General features: G+C 45.2%; 1 protein-coding gene across 2 annotated transcripts in view; it reads left to right on the top strand.

Moving 5' to 3' along the window:
* UPF2 (UPF2 regulator of nonsense mediated mRNA decay) overlaps nt 1-16,620 on the top strand; it is a 2,519,933-nt gene that overhangs the window by 2,059,188 nt on the left and 444,125 nt on the right. For both annotated transcript variants that reach the window (XM_044088310.1, XM_044088311.1), the window contains exon 19: nt 484-660. In XM_044088310.1, coding sequence (XP_043944245.1) covers nt 484-660 — 177 coding nt within the window. The remainder of the gene's footprint in view (nt 1-483; nt 661-16,620) is intronic.

Below are 16,620 nucleotides of genomic sequence, written 5' to 3'. Positions count from 1 at the left end.
AACACAGAAATGCTTGAGGGGCTCAGAAGCTTACAGAGACTGTCCTGTATAAGCAAATCTGTATCTGGACTAGACTAGTTACAGGAAAGGCGGGAAACAAGCTTAGAGTTTAGAATTTTTTTTTTCTCCTAAGCATGTATACTTTGAAGTAAAGGAGTAAGTCATACAGACTAATTGTATTGCTAGGAGTCAAGAATAGGACTTGAAAAGAAAAATTAGGAAGAGTTGGAGAGTGGTTGAGCCCCAGAATGATGTACCAGTAAAACAGTGGAGAGATTGTCAGCTATTGAAGTAAAGGGAACTTTGACAAGTGCCTGTATGTACTGAAAACTTAACATTCAAAATATACTTTCAAAAAGTTGCATGATATTTTTTTTTTTGAGTGCTGACCATAAAGTATCACTGTAGTCTGGAAAGTGGTCATTCTGTAACCATTCTAGCACTTCGGTCATTCTGATGTTGCTTTTGTGTATTTTCATTCAGCAGCGTAGTGGTGACTCTGTAAAGGTTCATCAGCTAGATGTTGCCATTCCATTGCATCTGAAGAGCCAGTTAAAAAAAGGGCCTCCACCTACAGGAGGAGGAGCTGTTGAAGTTGACTCTGAACTGACAGAAACCATGCCCTTTGTGATGTTAACTAGGAAAGGCAACAAACAACAGGTGAGTGATTACACTTTAGTTGAAGATGTTTACTTGTATATTTCAGGTAATGTATACATTTGAAATGTTTTTTAAGTTTCTTTTCTGCTTATTTCTTTACAGCACCGATTATCTTTATGTGGGAGGTGTTGGTATTAGCCGCTAGCGAAATCAGTGTAGTGCTGGTCACTGACTTGGTGACAAATCAGCCTGTTAAGAGGATTGCAGGAACTAGAATAAGAGCAAAGACTTTGAGGGGCATGTCTGTGTGCGAGTGTATGCGTGCATGCGTATACACACACTTGCTTAGGCACTTATACTGAAAGATCGAAAGAAAATGTGAAGATAGCCTACGGACTTATCAAGTCTTTACTGGAGAAGTAGACAGGATGAAGCTGATAAAAACACTTAAATGGCAAGCTGAAAACGCTTCACTATGTGGTGTACTTTGTTACACCTATTGTAGCCTACACACATCCTTGCATTCCTGAGTATTTTCTGAAAAATCAACTTAAAAGCATAAGATTAAACTTAAATATTTTGTGAGAAATAAAAGCTATAAAAACTCTACAATATATTGCATATATTAAATATGGGTTCCATACACTAGATCGAATTTTCACTTATTCGAAATAGTTCATGGAATGCTCACTGCAGCGAAAGTGCACTTAATCGAAAGTGCACTTACGTGAAGTTCAGTACAACGAACGGGTGTTATACTGAACTTCCGTGCAGTACTCACAGACCTTAGGGTTAGGGCACGGGTCATAGTAAGGGGATAGCCCTTAGGGTTATCCCCTTATCATGACCCGTGCCCTAACCCTAAGGTCTGTGATGACTGCAGCGCAGTGAAGGACATAGCAATGTCCACCACTATGGTGCGTTGGTCACGAACCTTAGGGTTAGGGTAAGGGGATAGCTTTACTAACTATCCCCTTACCCTAACCCGTGCCCTAACCCTAAGGTCCATGACCATCGCACCATAGTGGAGGACATAGCTTGTTTTTTATGTCCTCCACTGTCCTGCGGTGTTTTCGGTGAAGTGCACTTATGCAAAAGTTCACTTTCGTTAAAGTGAACTTTCGCAGAAGTGAAGCTTCCTATTACAAGTTCAAAGTAGTGAACTTTCATTCCTGTAATAGGAATCCATTAAATATATATGTTTACGTATTATCGCAACCACATTCCACCCTTGTGTTTAAAGCCCAGTTTTATCATGAACAGTAAAACATTCTGATGTATATTATTTAACATGAAAAGGAAAGCAGTGAAATGGTATATCGTTAAAATGCTCCTTCTACGGATATCGCTACCAGATTCCAAGTGTGTGTTCACAGGGCAGTCTTAGCATGAACACTAAATTTTATGCTCGAAAAACATTAAAATGTATTTTATTACAAATTTCAGTACAGATATTAAAAGGAAAACAGTGAAATGGTTTCTAGGTACAATGCTTCTTGTACAGATGTCCTAGGCATTTTCATGGGGACCCACAGGACAAAAGGTAATGCTGAACGCATTCCTACATGGCTGAAAAATACCTGAGGGGCATTCATGAAGGGGCTCACATAGCTGGGGGAGTTTCAGTGATTTTTCTGCAGTTAAAATCAAGGGACGAGTTGTAAATGTGAATGTACTTCACTTTGAAAGTGAGCCAAACTACATATTTTGTTTCGGCATGCATTCTGTGAAGAGTACTAATGAAATGCAATATTATGGACACTTGGAAGGTATGACAGGCGTCCTTGGTTTATTTTTCTGGAGGGAAAAAAACAACTGTGTCACATTTATATCTGAACTTGTTTACTAAATCTTGTCGAACTACATATAACATGTATTGAAATGTGAGAAACAGTCGTAAATGAGTCACTTCTGCTCAGAATGTGGTTGCGATAATACGCAAGTACCATAGTAGCATTATCAGTAAGAAGAAGCATTCTTTATAGTGATAATAAACAGTGCATTCATAGTCTTACTATAAATACTATGTTATGTGCACAAACCCAAAATTATATTGTTTGCTAAACTTTAACAAATTGTCATGTCTTAGAAACTGTACAACCTAGACATATGTTACAACACTTTTGTTAACCAGACATAAGCTTTCATGTGACATGAAGAAATTTGTCCATATTTGAGATATTTCAGAAATATGAAAACATATGCTGAATTGCATAATTAGCAATATAAATAATGCTGACTGTCGCGCAAAATGTGCAACTTAGTGTGAATATCACTGATAGTTTTCTTGAACAACATCTGAGGTTCCCCCTGATCTTATCCAACAGTTTGTAACTTACTTTGTTTTATTTTTTGAAGCATTAAGTACATATGGAAATATTGCTTTTTATAATTAGCAAACAGCTAGCAATATATCCAGTATAATGGGATAAAAATGGACTTTAGCAATGAATTTTCTGGTCTCCCATCTTGGCATTTCACATTATACCTCTTTGTAGCAGGTAGTGAAAAAATCAAGCCGTAGCTCCACAGCTGTAACAGAATCACTTTCACAATGCTTTAAGTAGAATAAATCAAACCTTTTGGTCTAGTTAGATGAAACAAATTCCACCAGAAGAAAAAATGTAATTTTCAAACACCATTCAGTCCTATTTTATTAAAAATTAAAAGCTTAATAGCGAGCATATATAGAACTCAAAAATTCAAAAGTTTGTGGCTTGTATCCAATTCAAAGGTTAAAACGTTAGTATAGAACAAAAACTTCTTTTTGGCAAATATTTACTACAATAGCACATGGGGTCACAAGCCACAAAGTTCTCAACTGCTGCGGATCTTCCCCGTAAGGAATAAATCAGTTGCTGAAGCTGCAAATATTGTAAATAGAACTTCTACACTGTCAAGGGCTGAATGCGGCTCAAATGCCTTGCGATACGTAGATACAAAAATGTTTATGTAGATAATATTAGCTGGTTCAGCTGCCTGTAAGTTCAGTACAACGAACGGGTGTTGTACTGAACTTCCATGCAGTACTCACGGACCTTAGGGTTAGGGCACGGGTCATAGTAAGGGGATAGCCCTATGGGCTATCCCCTTACCATGACCCATGCCCTAACCCTAAGGTCCGTGACGACTGCAGCGCAGTGAAGGACATAGCAATGTCCTCCACTATGGTGCGATAGTCACAAACCTTATGGTTAGGGCATGGTTTAGGGTAAGGGGATAGCTTTACTACGTATCCCCTTACCCTAACCCTAAGGTCCATGACTATCGTATCATAGTGGAGGACATAGCTTGTTTTTTATGTCCTCCACTTAGCTGCGGTGTTTTCGGTGAAGTGCACTTACGCAAAAGTTCACTTTCGTTAAAGTGAACTTTTGCAGAAGTGAAGGCTTCCTATTACAAGTTCGAAATAGTGAACTTTCGTTCTTGTAATAGGAATCCATATATTTATATATCTGTATATGTGTGTGTGTGTGTGTGTGTGTATTTATATATATGAAATGTATATGTCTAGATTTTCATTCATTTAGGCAAATCCGTCATTTACCCCCATGCCTTCATAAATGTTTCTGAAAATTTCGGAATTCAAAAGCTGTATTGACTGGCTGCATGAAATTTTGTGTGTTCATGTAGCACAAGATCTGATGTTATCCAGGTCACCATTCATCACTGTAATGGTCATCATTCATCACTATAGGATCTTGGATCCAATGTTGGATCTGAGCCGGCAGTGTACTACAGATGGATCCAAGGCTCTAGATACTCCCTTTCCCATGACGGCCTGCTGCCCTCTAACCCCCAGATCTCATTTTCCATGTATCCTGTGCAGACATGGTTCCAGTAGTTCTAGCTAGTTAAGTGCTTTTTTCTCATTATTTCTTAATTCTAGGTAATTTTTCTAGGGTAGTGTTTTAGCCTAGTTGTTTTTGTTGTTGTTGTAGTTATAACCTCCCTTACCTTAGCTTAGGTTTCCTTGTTAAGTTAGTGTGTCAGGGTTTTGGTACCCTTTTTTTTTTTTAGTCGTTAGGGCTGTGTTTGTGGTGTTGGTGTTTTTAGTGTAGTGTAGTTAACTTAGTTGGCCAAGTGTGGCTGATAAACCAGCTGGTTTTAAAAAGTGCTCCTCGTGCAGTCAGAAAATGGCCCAATGTCCTTCTATTATAATGTTGCAGTATTCTAGGTGCGGGATTTCCTGCCCTCATGCGACTTGTGCATTGGCTTCTATACAGAAGCTTCAGCTTGGCTGCTGTAGTGTGCGTGGGACGTCACATGTAGGGCCATAAACCAAGGGGCCTTAAATGTGACATCTGCAGGCACAATCCTCAGAACTTTTCAGCCGCAGACATTCGCATCGTACGATCACTTCTTCACAGATGTCGCATCTTAAAAATAAGTAGCCCGTTGGGTTTCATATTTTCTTATTTTTGGCAATTGTTTTAGCTAATGCTTGTTTGTTGTAGCCTTTAGCTGATGTCAGGAAAAAAGGGAAAGTGCCAGTGCGGGAGCTAGATACCCCATAAGGACACCCATGACAGGTGTGTTTTTTTGCCTAGGCCAGGAACACGATCACTCCTCCTGTGCTGTTTGTCAATCGCTTGTGCCTAAGATCTTGTGCAGCCATCTAGCTGCATTGAATCTCTACCTCAAGAACCGACGCCTCAAACGGTTAGCCCTTAGGATAGATCCTGCATCGGAGGCTGCACCTGATCCTTCACGCAAGAACACCAAGGTTCCTAGACCTTCTCCTCCTGCCACTCCTCTTCCCGACACATAGCCAACTGCTGATCTAGGGGTTGAGGCTCACTCGGAGGATCCGTCGACTGCAGCAACGTCCCTCTAGGAAGCCGTTTCACAGTCGACGACCGGCACGTCCTCTGAGCTCACTCAGACATCGAGGTCGAGGGGGAATCAGTTTTGGTGGTACCTCCAGCAGGAATCCAGACTTCAGATCTGCTAATCTCCAGACCCGACACCAGGCCACTCTCTACTTCCTCTCTGCCAAAAAGAAGCAGAAGACTAAACATACCTCCTCTTCTTCAGAAGTCACACTGGATTGGCAGGCTTTCACTTCCTCTCTCATGCAGGCCTTCAGCTTCAGCCACTTCCACCCTGCCTCTTCTGAGCCCTGGACCTGTCTCTGCTTCTTCCCTCCCATCCATAACCCCCAGGTCAGGGAAGAAGAAGATGACTCTTCTTTCTCTTCATCATAGGAGTCCATTTCTTATGATTCCCAGATTGCCTCCCCCAGGAATATTACTCTCCGGATGAGGAATCTGTGGAGGGAGACTCTCCTCTGAGGACATTACTTTTGGTGAGACCATCACCAAGATGGATTACTTTAAATGGGACACTTCCCAAGTGACTGACACACCAAAAAAGGTACTTTGAACAGCTGCAAGTGGAATCGCCCTCCTCTTCAGCAGTTCCACCTGTTCTGCCTGCTTACTTGGATGCCTTCAATGCAGCCTCTAGGGCCCCTAACTCCCAGCCTCCGGCCCCCAAGTGTCCTGACCACTTCTATAAAATACCAGAGGACCACAAATTCTTAGTTAAGCTACCCTTGGCGGACCCAGCTGTTATTGCCACCACGGCAGGTAAGCAATCTGGACTGCTGCCCTCTGCATCCTTACTACCCACTGACAAAGACAGTAAGTACATGGGTAGGATGGGGAAGAAGGTGTACACTTCTTCTACTTTGGCTTTCAGAGCCATAAATTATCAGACCCACATGACCAAGTACGCATTAGACTTGGCTCTCAAGCCTCCTCCATGCTGGCACCCTTACCTGACAGTCCCAGCAAGACGGACATCTCATCCAAACTTTCCCTGGCCCAACAGGTGGCACTCTGTAAGGTGCAGCTACGATGCTGCAGAAGCATCTGCCAGGTCTGCAGCATCTGCTTCAGCCCTCAGGAGGTACTTATGGTTAAGACTCCAGAACCTCCCCAAGGACTTCAAAATCCTGGATGCCCCTCTGGACCACAGTGTGCTGTTTGGAAAACAATCCATTGACCTTTTTAAAAATCTACAAGAATAGCAAAGAACTCCAGGACATTAAGCACCTGCTGGTGTCGTCCATACCCAAGTGTTATAGGAACTAACCTGCTAAAGCCACCTTTGTAAGACTTGCTCCACATCCCTTGTCTTCCAGGTCCAGGAGAGGGGCCAGATGACCTACTAACTCCAGATTCTCTGCTCCACCACAGCAACCCAGACAGCCCTTTCAGGACAGAGGAGGCCCCAGTAATGTGTGACTGCCTTGCTTGCCTTTCCCACTGTTTCCCCCTTTGGCAATCCATCAGTTCAGACCACTGGGTCTTAAACATTGTCCAAAAGGGTACTTCCTGTCCTGGAAAGAAAAGACACCCAGAAGAGACATCCCTTCCCTCCCCAAAAACCAGGCCCATCTCATGCCACAAGTTCTGGCAGATCCTCTACAACTAGGCACCATAGAGCCAGTTCCTCCAGGACAAGAAGGAAAAGGGTTTTACTCCTGTCTCTTCCTGGTCCCCAGAAAAGATAGCCCCTGGAGACCCATCTTAGATCTGTCCTTTCTAAACCTACATCTTCAGGTATCCTCCTTCAAAATGCTCTCTGTCCCCACCTTGCTGCCTCTCATTCCAGCCAAGGCCTTCTGGGTTAACCTAGACCTAAAGGAAGCCTACCTGCACATACCTATCAGGAGTTCCCGCAAACAATTCCTGCATTTCTCTGGCCCTTCCTCTCATTTCTAATTTACTGCCTTGCCCTTTGGTTTATCCACGGCCCCCAGGATCTTTACAAAGTGCCTAGCTCCAGGCATTGCCTTCTGCAGAACTCAAGGGATACAAATTTACCCTTATCTGGACGACATCCTGATTCTGGCAGAGTCCAGGGATGCTCTATTAAAGCATCAACATTTCATCATGTCCCTTCTGCAGAACCTAGGATTCACTGTCAACCTCCCCAAATCCAATCTGATCCCAAGCCAGGACAAGATTTTCCTTGACTGCAGAATCAGAACAGACGCAATGAAGGCCTTTCTACCTTGGGACAAGGTTATGTCTTTAACTTTCCACTTCTATGAAGCTCTGCTATCCCGAATGGTGATGGCAAAGCATTTTCTTCATCTCCTGGATTTGATGGCAGCAACCATGCCCATGCTTCTGGCAAGAATGCACATGCGCAAGCTGCAGTGGTTCCTAAATAACACCTGGTCCCAGCACTTACATCCCCTAGAGCAGGTCATCCCTCTCCTTCCCTGTCTGAAAACAGAAATCAACTGGTGGACCCAGCAAGTGAAACTGAACCCAGGGCTCCCACTACAAACACCCCAACCCAAGTTATGCACACAGATGCCTCAGATTCAGGTTGGGGAGCAACTCTGGCCTTTTACAAGATTTAGAAAAATGGCATCTCTCTCTTCAGGCCAAACACATCAATATCAGGGAAATGACAGCAGTTTTCCTAGCTCTACAGACGTTCCAGGGGTGCTCCATATTGTCACCAGCACCACCACGGTGATGTAGTACCTCAACAAGCAGGGAGGAAGAAAGGCCTATCGTTGTGCAGTCTATCCCTGCTGATATGGGACTTAGCCTCCCGGCTCAACTTGGCCCTGCAGGCAGTCTACATCCCCTCACAGGACAACCACCAAGCAGATCTCTTGAGCAGAACCTCCTCGCCTCAGCATGAATGGGTGCTGAACAGGGAAGTCTTCTTAGACATAGTCCACTGGTGGGGTGCAGCACAAATAGACCTGTTTGCCTCCTCCCAGAACAGGTAACTACAGACCTTCTGCTCAAAAATCCACTCCCCTCTAGCATGGAGAGTGGACGCTTTCAGCATCTCTTGGGCGTGGAAGTTCCTTTATGCCCCCCCCCCCATTCCCACTAATTCAGAAAGTCCTCCTGAAAATTCAGGAGGACAAACCAAAATCTTGTTAGTGACTCCCTTCTGGCCAAGGCAGCACTGGTTCCCCCTACTTCACAAACTAGCCAAGGGCAATCACTTCAAGTTACCGTACAAGGTGGACCTACTGTCACAAGCCAAAGGAACTGTCCTACATCTACAGGTACAGATGTTGTCTCTGTCACTGTGGGTGATAAACTTGTGATTTCTTTCAGACACCACCACCACTACTCTGAGGACATGTTTTCAGTCCTAAGGGAGGCAAGGAAACCTACCACCAGAAAATCTTACCTGGCTAAATGGGAAATATTTACAAAATTGTGTGTGCAAAAGGGAGGGGACCCCAGCTCCGCCGAGGTTTCCCTGGTTCTAAACTGCTTGTGTCAGTTGTTAAAAAGTGACCTTTCTTATTCTTCTGTAAAAGTACACCTCTCGGCCATATCAGCCTGCCTGCCCCTGGAATCCCTCTTGCTGACCAGGCTTGACGTGAAGCTCTTCCTTAAAGGGGTCTTGCACATGGGACCACCTAGGAAACCTATCCTTCCACCTTGGGACCTTAACTTCATCTTAGAAAAATTAACCCAACATCCATTTGAACCTGCCGGGCCTTCCTCATTACAGATGTATACATGGAAGACGGTCCTTCTGGTGGCTATCACTTCAGCCAGAAGAGTGTCAGAACTGAAGGTTCTAATGGCCTGTCCCCCCTACACCATCATCCACAAAGACAGGGTGTCCTTGCGAACCAACCCCTCCTTTATGCCTTAAGTGGTCAATGATCTCTCTCGTAACCAATCCATTCATCTGCCCACCTTTTTTCCCTAACCCACTAATGAAGGGGAGAGGATACTGCACTCCCTGGATGTGCACAGACAACTTAGATTCTACCTGGACAAGACCAAGGTCATCAGAAAGACTAACCAGCTCTTTGTCTCCTTCCATCCCAGAGCCCTGGGCAAGGCAGTCTCCAAGATAACCATTGCATGCTGGATCAGGAGAGCTATTTGCTTCTGCTACTTTCACCACAGAAAATAACCCCCAAGGGGAATCCAGGCCCATTCCAGTAGAGCTGTGGCCACCTTAAGGGCCTTCTTGAAAGGCCTAGACACAGCATCCATTTTGGAAGCAGCCACCTGGGCCACTATCCACATCTTCACCAAGCATTACAAATTGGACCAAGTTTCCAGAGCTAGTACAGGATTCGCCAAGGCAGTCCTGCAGGATCTTGTAGAACCCTCTGCATCTACCACCACCCTCTCATCCTCTTAAGCTGTGGTAATACTGCAACATAGAATAGTTGTGTAAAATCTTACCATAACCATAGATATCCTTCTCTTCCATGTTGCAGTATTCCTTCCCGCCCACCATTTCCCCCAGGTATTATACCTTCCTGTATTATCTACATTTCAGTAGGTCTCTAAGTCACACACCTGTAAACAGCTGGCACACCTTCTGCTGGCCCTTATTCTCTGCCTGCTGGTCTTCAAGTTCTGAGGATTGTGCATGCAGATGTCACATTTAAGGCCCCTTGGTTTATGGCCCTAGGTGTGATGTCCCACGCACACTACAGCAGCCAATCTGAAGCTTTTGTATAGAAGCCGACGTACGAGTCGCCTGAGGGCAGGAAATCCCACACGTAGAATACTGCAACATGGAAGAGAAGGACATCTATGATTATGATATGATTTTACACAACTGTTCTTTCTGACATGCACGAGGAGTGTGTATATTGCTGGGGTGCTGAGCACCTGAAGGTTGAATGCGACTTCTGTGCTGCATTTAACACCAGGGCTTTGGCAGAGCACCACAACAAGCTTTTGCTAAAGAGTCTGGCCCAGGGGTGATTCTTTGTTTCCTCCTCGAAGGCTTCCTCTTCCAGTCTGAAGAGGAAGACCCCTTCTCTCCAACCAGCTTCTTCAAAGAAAGTCAGATCCTAAGTCTCTGGATCAGACTCCAACCTGATCCATTTCAGATCCGAGGTCTTTGGAGCCAAGAGCCGCTGATTATTCTCTCAGATCCAGGGCCTCTCTGGATCAGATGCCCTCAGATCTGATTAAGATTAGGCCAGCCTCGGATCCAACCAGTTCACCGGATCCATCCTCTGTCTCAGTTAGGCCTTCAGATCCGACAGGGTTGTCTGATCTGATCATTGTCTTGGAAGAGGTTGTTGTTCCTTCTACCTCTAAACAAAGGTCCCAGTTGGCTTTGAAACATCGGAGCAGCTCCCCACCACATAGCAATAGTTCAGGGAAATCTCTCTCCAGTTCTTCCCATTCCTCTTCCTCCTCTAGATCTTCAAAGAGCCTCTTGCCCTCAGACATGGACAGGATGATGAGGCACTTCCTCAAGGCCCGAATAGAGTTGGGAATCCTGGTTTCTCCTGCCCATCCGGCCAGGAGAGCCTCACTCTCCCAGTTTTGCGTTCTTGTCATCCAGCCCCGGTGGGTTTGGATTCTGGGGAACAGGATGTCTCCGGTCAGTTTCCGTTGAGGAAGAGTATCCCCCTTTCTCCACCCTATTGGGGTCCCTGGCTTATTCTTTTCCCCCACCCTCGGAGCGGGGTGTTCCCCATCTTGGAGTGGTGGATGCCATCTCCACAGAGGGGGATCTGGTACCATCTTCTCAGACTGGTCCCATCCCCTTGGTGCCTTGGCTTTCAATAGCTCTGGGCCAGTATTATCCAAGGTTCGTGGTGCTGTTTCCATACGCGTTCCTCCTCTCCAGGAGACTTCACCCTCAGATGTGGGGGACAAGCCTGCTTCCAACCCTTTGGCCTTCTGGGTGGTAGAGAGAACCTTCTCCAGATCTGGAGTTTCATCTGCCGCACCTCCAGGTCTCTCCCTGCTTCTCTCTACTTTGGGTGGCAAGGCCTGCAATCCTGTCCAGGGTCAGCCCTCTCAATCAAGCCTTCGGGGGGTTTCCTCCCCTCTGGGAGCCCCTGTCTCTTCCGAGTTTTTCCCGGAGCCTATAGTGGAGAAGGTTCATTGTAAAAGAAAGTGCAAGAGGAGGCACTTGGACTTCCCCGTGGAGTCCTTCACCAAGGATACGGACCTCGAGGAAGGAGACAAGTCCCCCAGATCTCTGCCTGACACGGTCTCCTTTGGAGACATCCTTGAGCTTTTGAAACAAAAGGGCAGATGGTCTCTCCAACCCCTGCCTTTGGAATAGTCCATGTTTCTGAAGGCCTTTGGGAGGGACCCATCTACCTCCTGGGTGTCCCCCTCTGCTGAGTTAGTGGATCTGATCGCCAGTAGGGCCTAGAAGGAACCTGATATGGATGGTGGGGCCTGTTCTAAAAAGAGCTGATAAGTTTCTGTGTCGTCCTGCAGACCATTATTTCTGGAGCAGAGGAGTCCCAGTTGATGCCATCATGGTTGCCGCTGCCAAAAAAGGAGCTAGCAGAGCTCTACGGTCCATCCCGTGAACAGGGAGTTCCAGGCGATAGACTGTTTTGGGAAATGGGTGTAACCTCAGTTACCTTTGGACTGAGAGTGACGTGTTATTTTGCATATTTTATCTGCCTCTAAAGGGATTTGGTCTAAGAGATTTCCACTTCCCTTACAGAGATGTTGCTGACAGAGGACCTCAGAAAGGTGTCTCCCAAGCTATCCATTCTGACTTCCCTCGAGAATTCCTTGATGAGATTAATTTCCAGTGTGGCAGAAGCTACTTCTCTGGCAGCTGGTATAGACATTGCTTTGAGGCATTCTATCTAGTTAAGTTTATGCAGGTTTGCGGAATCCTTCAAGGTGTCCTTTACCAATGCCCCATTCAGTGGTTCCACTCTTTTTGGATCTTCCATGAAGGACACTTTGACCTGCAGTGGGCAGGAAAGGAAACTCTGTCTGCAGTTGCTATCAAGCTGTCTACTCCCCAGAGTTCTTCTCTAAGTCACAAAAGAGAACCAGGAAGATGTGGTTCTATAAGGCACAGTCTCCCTTTCAGGACGCTCCTGATGAATCCTCTTCCAGAGGCAGGAGGAGAGGTTTCAATGGATGACGACACCCTCAAAGGGGGGCTGCAAAATTCGGGCTGCAGTCAGTCCTTCTCTGAGCAGCCCTGTCAGCGATCTGAAGCATTGTCCAACTCTTCCGCCCTGAAGGTAGTCGGGAGTCACATGTCCCATCACACACTAGCCTGGTCAAACATCACTTTTGATCAGTGAGTGTTGAATATTGTTTCCAGGGGCTGTTTCATTCCCTTTTCGGAACCCCCTCCAGTAAGACGTTACCTCCCAGACATTCCACCCAGTCAAAGGTAGTTGGCCTTCAAAGTAGTTCAACAACAACTTCTAAAAAGGGCCATCCAAGAGGTCCTAGCAGGACAAAGAGGATCCGACACTTAGTCTCACTTACTTTTAATGCCAAAAAGGACGGGAGACCTACGTGCTATTCTGGATCTCAGAGAGTTCAATCTTTTGCTGAAAAAAATCAAAGTTCCAGATGGTCACTGATCAGACCATTCTGGTACTTTTGCAGAAGGATGATTGGGTGTGCTATGTGGATCTCCAGGACAGCTACTATCACATCGGAATTGACAGGCATTCCAGGAGACATCTTCGGTTCCAGCTTTGAGCTAGTCATTACTAGTTCAGAGCCCTACCCCTTCTCACCACAGCCCCCCAGTTTACCAAGTGTATGACAGTGGTAGCGGCTCAACTGTGACTGCAGGTGTTCCAGGTCTTTCCGTACCTTGACGATTAGCTCCTCCTGGCTCCTTCGAGGCAGTTCATTATGTTTTCTTCCTCTTCCATCAGTTCGGGATAACCATTAACCTTGCAAAATCCAGCCTGATTCCTTCTCTGCAGTTGGAATTTATAGGAGTTCTGTTAGACTCTGTTTCAGAGATTGCAGCCTTACTCCTATGCAGAATTCATCTGATACTGGAGCAGGTCACTCAGATTTTAGACCTGTCGCACCCTTTGGTTCACCTGGTTTTTCAGGCTCTCGGATCCATGGCCTTGGCCATTCATTTTGTTCCCCTGGCCAGGTACCACATGCGAGTTTTGCAATTGACCTTAGCTGTCCAGTGGTCGGCCCTGCTTCATCCCCTGTCTATGACCAAAAAACTGACGTCTGTGTGCAATCGTCACCTCCAGTGGTGGCTTCAGTCTCAGGATATTTCTCTCTCTCTCTTTCTAGACAGGCCCTTTTCTCTCCCACTGCCCATAGCCACAGTGACCATGGACGCCTCCCAGTTGGGTTGGGGGGCATTTTCAGGGGAAGATTGTCTAAGGTGCATAGTCCCCAGTAGAGACCAAGTTGCATATGAACTTTTTAGAGATTAAAGCAGTTCGTCTGTCATTGCAAGCCTTCCAGGACTGCCTCCCTTTAGGGATGATTGCAATTCAGACAGACAATATGGCATTTGTCTGGTACGTCAACAAACCGGGAGGAACACGTTCTTACCCATTGTGTAGAGAGGCCATGAGAGTGTGGGAATGGGTGATGTCCTTTGTCTGCTTCCTCATTCAATGCACACACCTGAGGATTCCAACATGTTGGCTGACAGGCTTAGCAGATCAATCTTGAGTAGTCCCTCAATCCTTAAGTGGCAAAGCAGATTTCTGACCTTTGGGGTCAACCATGCTGTGACCTTTTTGCCTCCCCAGCCAATAACAAATGCAGCAGGTACTTCGCCCTCATCCCCCCAGGGGGAGTCACCAAGGGATGCTTTAGTTCACGATTGGTCTCCGAGTTTCCTTTACACCTACCCTTCTGTTCCCTTAATTCCCAAGGTTCTGCAGAAAAAGCTTCACCTGAGGACATCCCTTATCCTCATTGCCTTTTTGTGGGCTCATCAACCATGGTTCCCCTTCATCAGCTATCATCTGAAGTATCCGCCATGGGTACTGGATCCCCGTCAGGATCTGATTTCCCATCCATCTGAGCTTACTGTCTCAAACCTTCAGACCCTTTGTCTAACCGCATGGTTTCTCCAGTTCCAGTTATCATAAAACAGTCCAGGCTAGCTCCCCCAATTCAACATATCATTCTAACCTCCCAGAAACCCTCCACTAAAAAGATATACAGTAGTAAGTGGAAAAGGTTTTCTATCTAGGCTAAAAGCAGGAATCTGGATCCCTTTTCTCCTTCAGTTTCAGATATACTGTGGTTCTTGTCCTCTCTTTTCCAAGCAGGAACAAGTTGTTCCACTGCCAAGCTTCAGTTGGTGGCGATTTCCAACTTTCATGTGAGCTCTGAGACTACCTTTTCTTCCTGGCTTTGTAAAGCATTTATGAAAGGGTTTTTTTCTGCTTCAGCCTCCAGTTAAGGACCCTTCACCTCCTTGGGACCTCAATGCTGTTTTACAATCTCTGACTAGGAGTCCTTTTGACCCTGCTAGTTCCTGCAACATCAAGTGGTGCCCATTACCTCAACTAGGAGGATCTCAGAGCTGCAGGCTCTCACCATTACTTCTCCTTACGTGATTTTTCACAAGGGCAGAGTCTGTCTTAGGACAAACCCCTCCTTCTTTCCCAAGGTTGCTTCTGAATCTTCTCTAAACCTGTGTATTCAGCTTCCAGTTTTCTTCCACAGCTATTCAAACAAAGGAGAGTATGTCCTGTAAATCTTGGATTTGCACAACAGCTATGGTTCTACTTGCGTAGGACAAAGGTTTTTTGTAAGTCAGGACAGCTGTTTGTGGCCTTTTCCCCTAACAGACGTGGCTATCCAGTTTCTAGCTGCATCTCTACGCTCTACGATCTTAATCACCTTGAGGTTCCAAGAAATGTTAAGGCTCATTCTACTAGGTCCATTGTAACTTTTCAGACTTGGTAGCAAGGCTTTCTGTTGATGATGTTTGTGCTGCTGACACTTGGTCTAACCCTCACATGTTTATTTCTCACTACAGGCTTGATCTGATTTCTAGGAGCAGGGCTTCCTTTGGCTCCATGGTGTTCAGGCATGTCCTTTCTTCAGGCCTCCCAGGATTTATGGTAGCTGGGGATTCTGACCCTGTAGTGATGAATGATGGCTTGAATAACATCAGATTAGGAGTTATGCACTTACCGTAGCTTGGCATCTGTGTTATCCTACGTCATCATTTATCGCATCTTTCCCCTCCCTCCATCCCCCTACCTTGTAGATCAGAGTGGAAGTTGGAGTTTCCCTACAGTCTTGTGGGAGTAGTATTGAGGCACATTGCAGCAAACTTGATCTGGGAGTCAGAGGGCAGCAGGGCATCATGGGAAAGGGAGGAGCTAGAGCCTTGGAACCATTTGTAGTATATTGCCGGCTCGGATCCAAGCCCCTATAGTGATGAATGATGATGTAGGATAACACAGATGCCAAGTTATGGTAAGTACATAACTCCTATTTCTCATCTTAATAACCCATTGCCAGAACATACCTTTGAAGACAGAAATTCTTATTCTGTTTAAGATTCAAACTCACCTCATGTATTTTATGTACATCATCTGACTAGTGCAGTTTCTTTCAGCTCACTTTAAACTTAACTGGGAAAAGAGAGGAGGGCTGTTTAGCACAATTTCAAAGTTTCACCATCATATTTTTGGTACTGTTTTGTGAGCCTTCCACAGTATTTATTTTCAGGATGAACAACCACATTTATTTAATGCTTCTGTATATAGTTTTCTGTTCTAGAACTGCTTTGTTAAGTAGGTGATATTGTTTGGACAATTTTTTTAAAGAATTATGTATGGTTTACCTGTGGTGATGATGTAGGACTAGAAGTGGTTCATTAGCCGTGTTCATGGTAATGTTTTGATCAGCCATGCAGTTGTTAATTAGTGGAGCCAGTCTTCTAGGGGAGGCCCAGTCAATGTCTGAAAATATTGTGTATTAACACTGTTAACTGTTCATTGCTACATCTGTGCCCAGGTTAAATGCAAAAGACTAACAGTCAGCAAATATGTCTATTTGTTGGAGTTTAGTATTAAAAGGCAAATCTTGACTGTATAAGTTGTGTGTATGTGTTTGGTTGTCAGTTTTCTCTACAGAGTTGCACGTGCCTTAAGGTATGAGGAGGCCTAGCTTACTTTTTTGATATTTAGGGGTGACTCAGGTACTTTGCTGGGGGTCATCGTGACAGATTCTGAGAAATTGCATAATGTTTGCAGTCGTAGGCAGCACATAGCATTTTTTTTTTAGCAAACAAGATTTGTGCTAG

This window comes from Protopterus annectens, chromosome 11.part0 (genome assembly GCF_019279795.1).
Source record: "Protopterus annectens isolate FY-2018-M chromosome 11.part0, PAN1.0, whole genome shotgun sequence".
In the NCBI taxonomy this organism is placed as follows: Eukaryota; Metazoa; Chordata; order Ceratodontiformes; family Protopteridae; genus Protopterus; species Protopterus annectens.
This window is presented reverse-complemented; position numbering and strand designations above follow the sequence as displayed.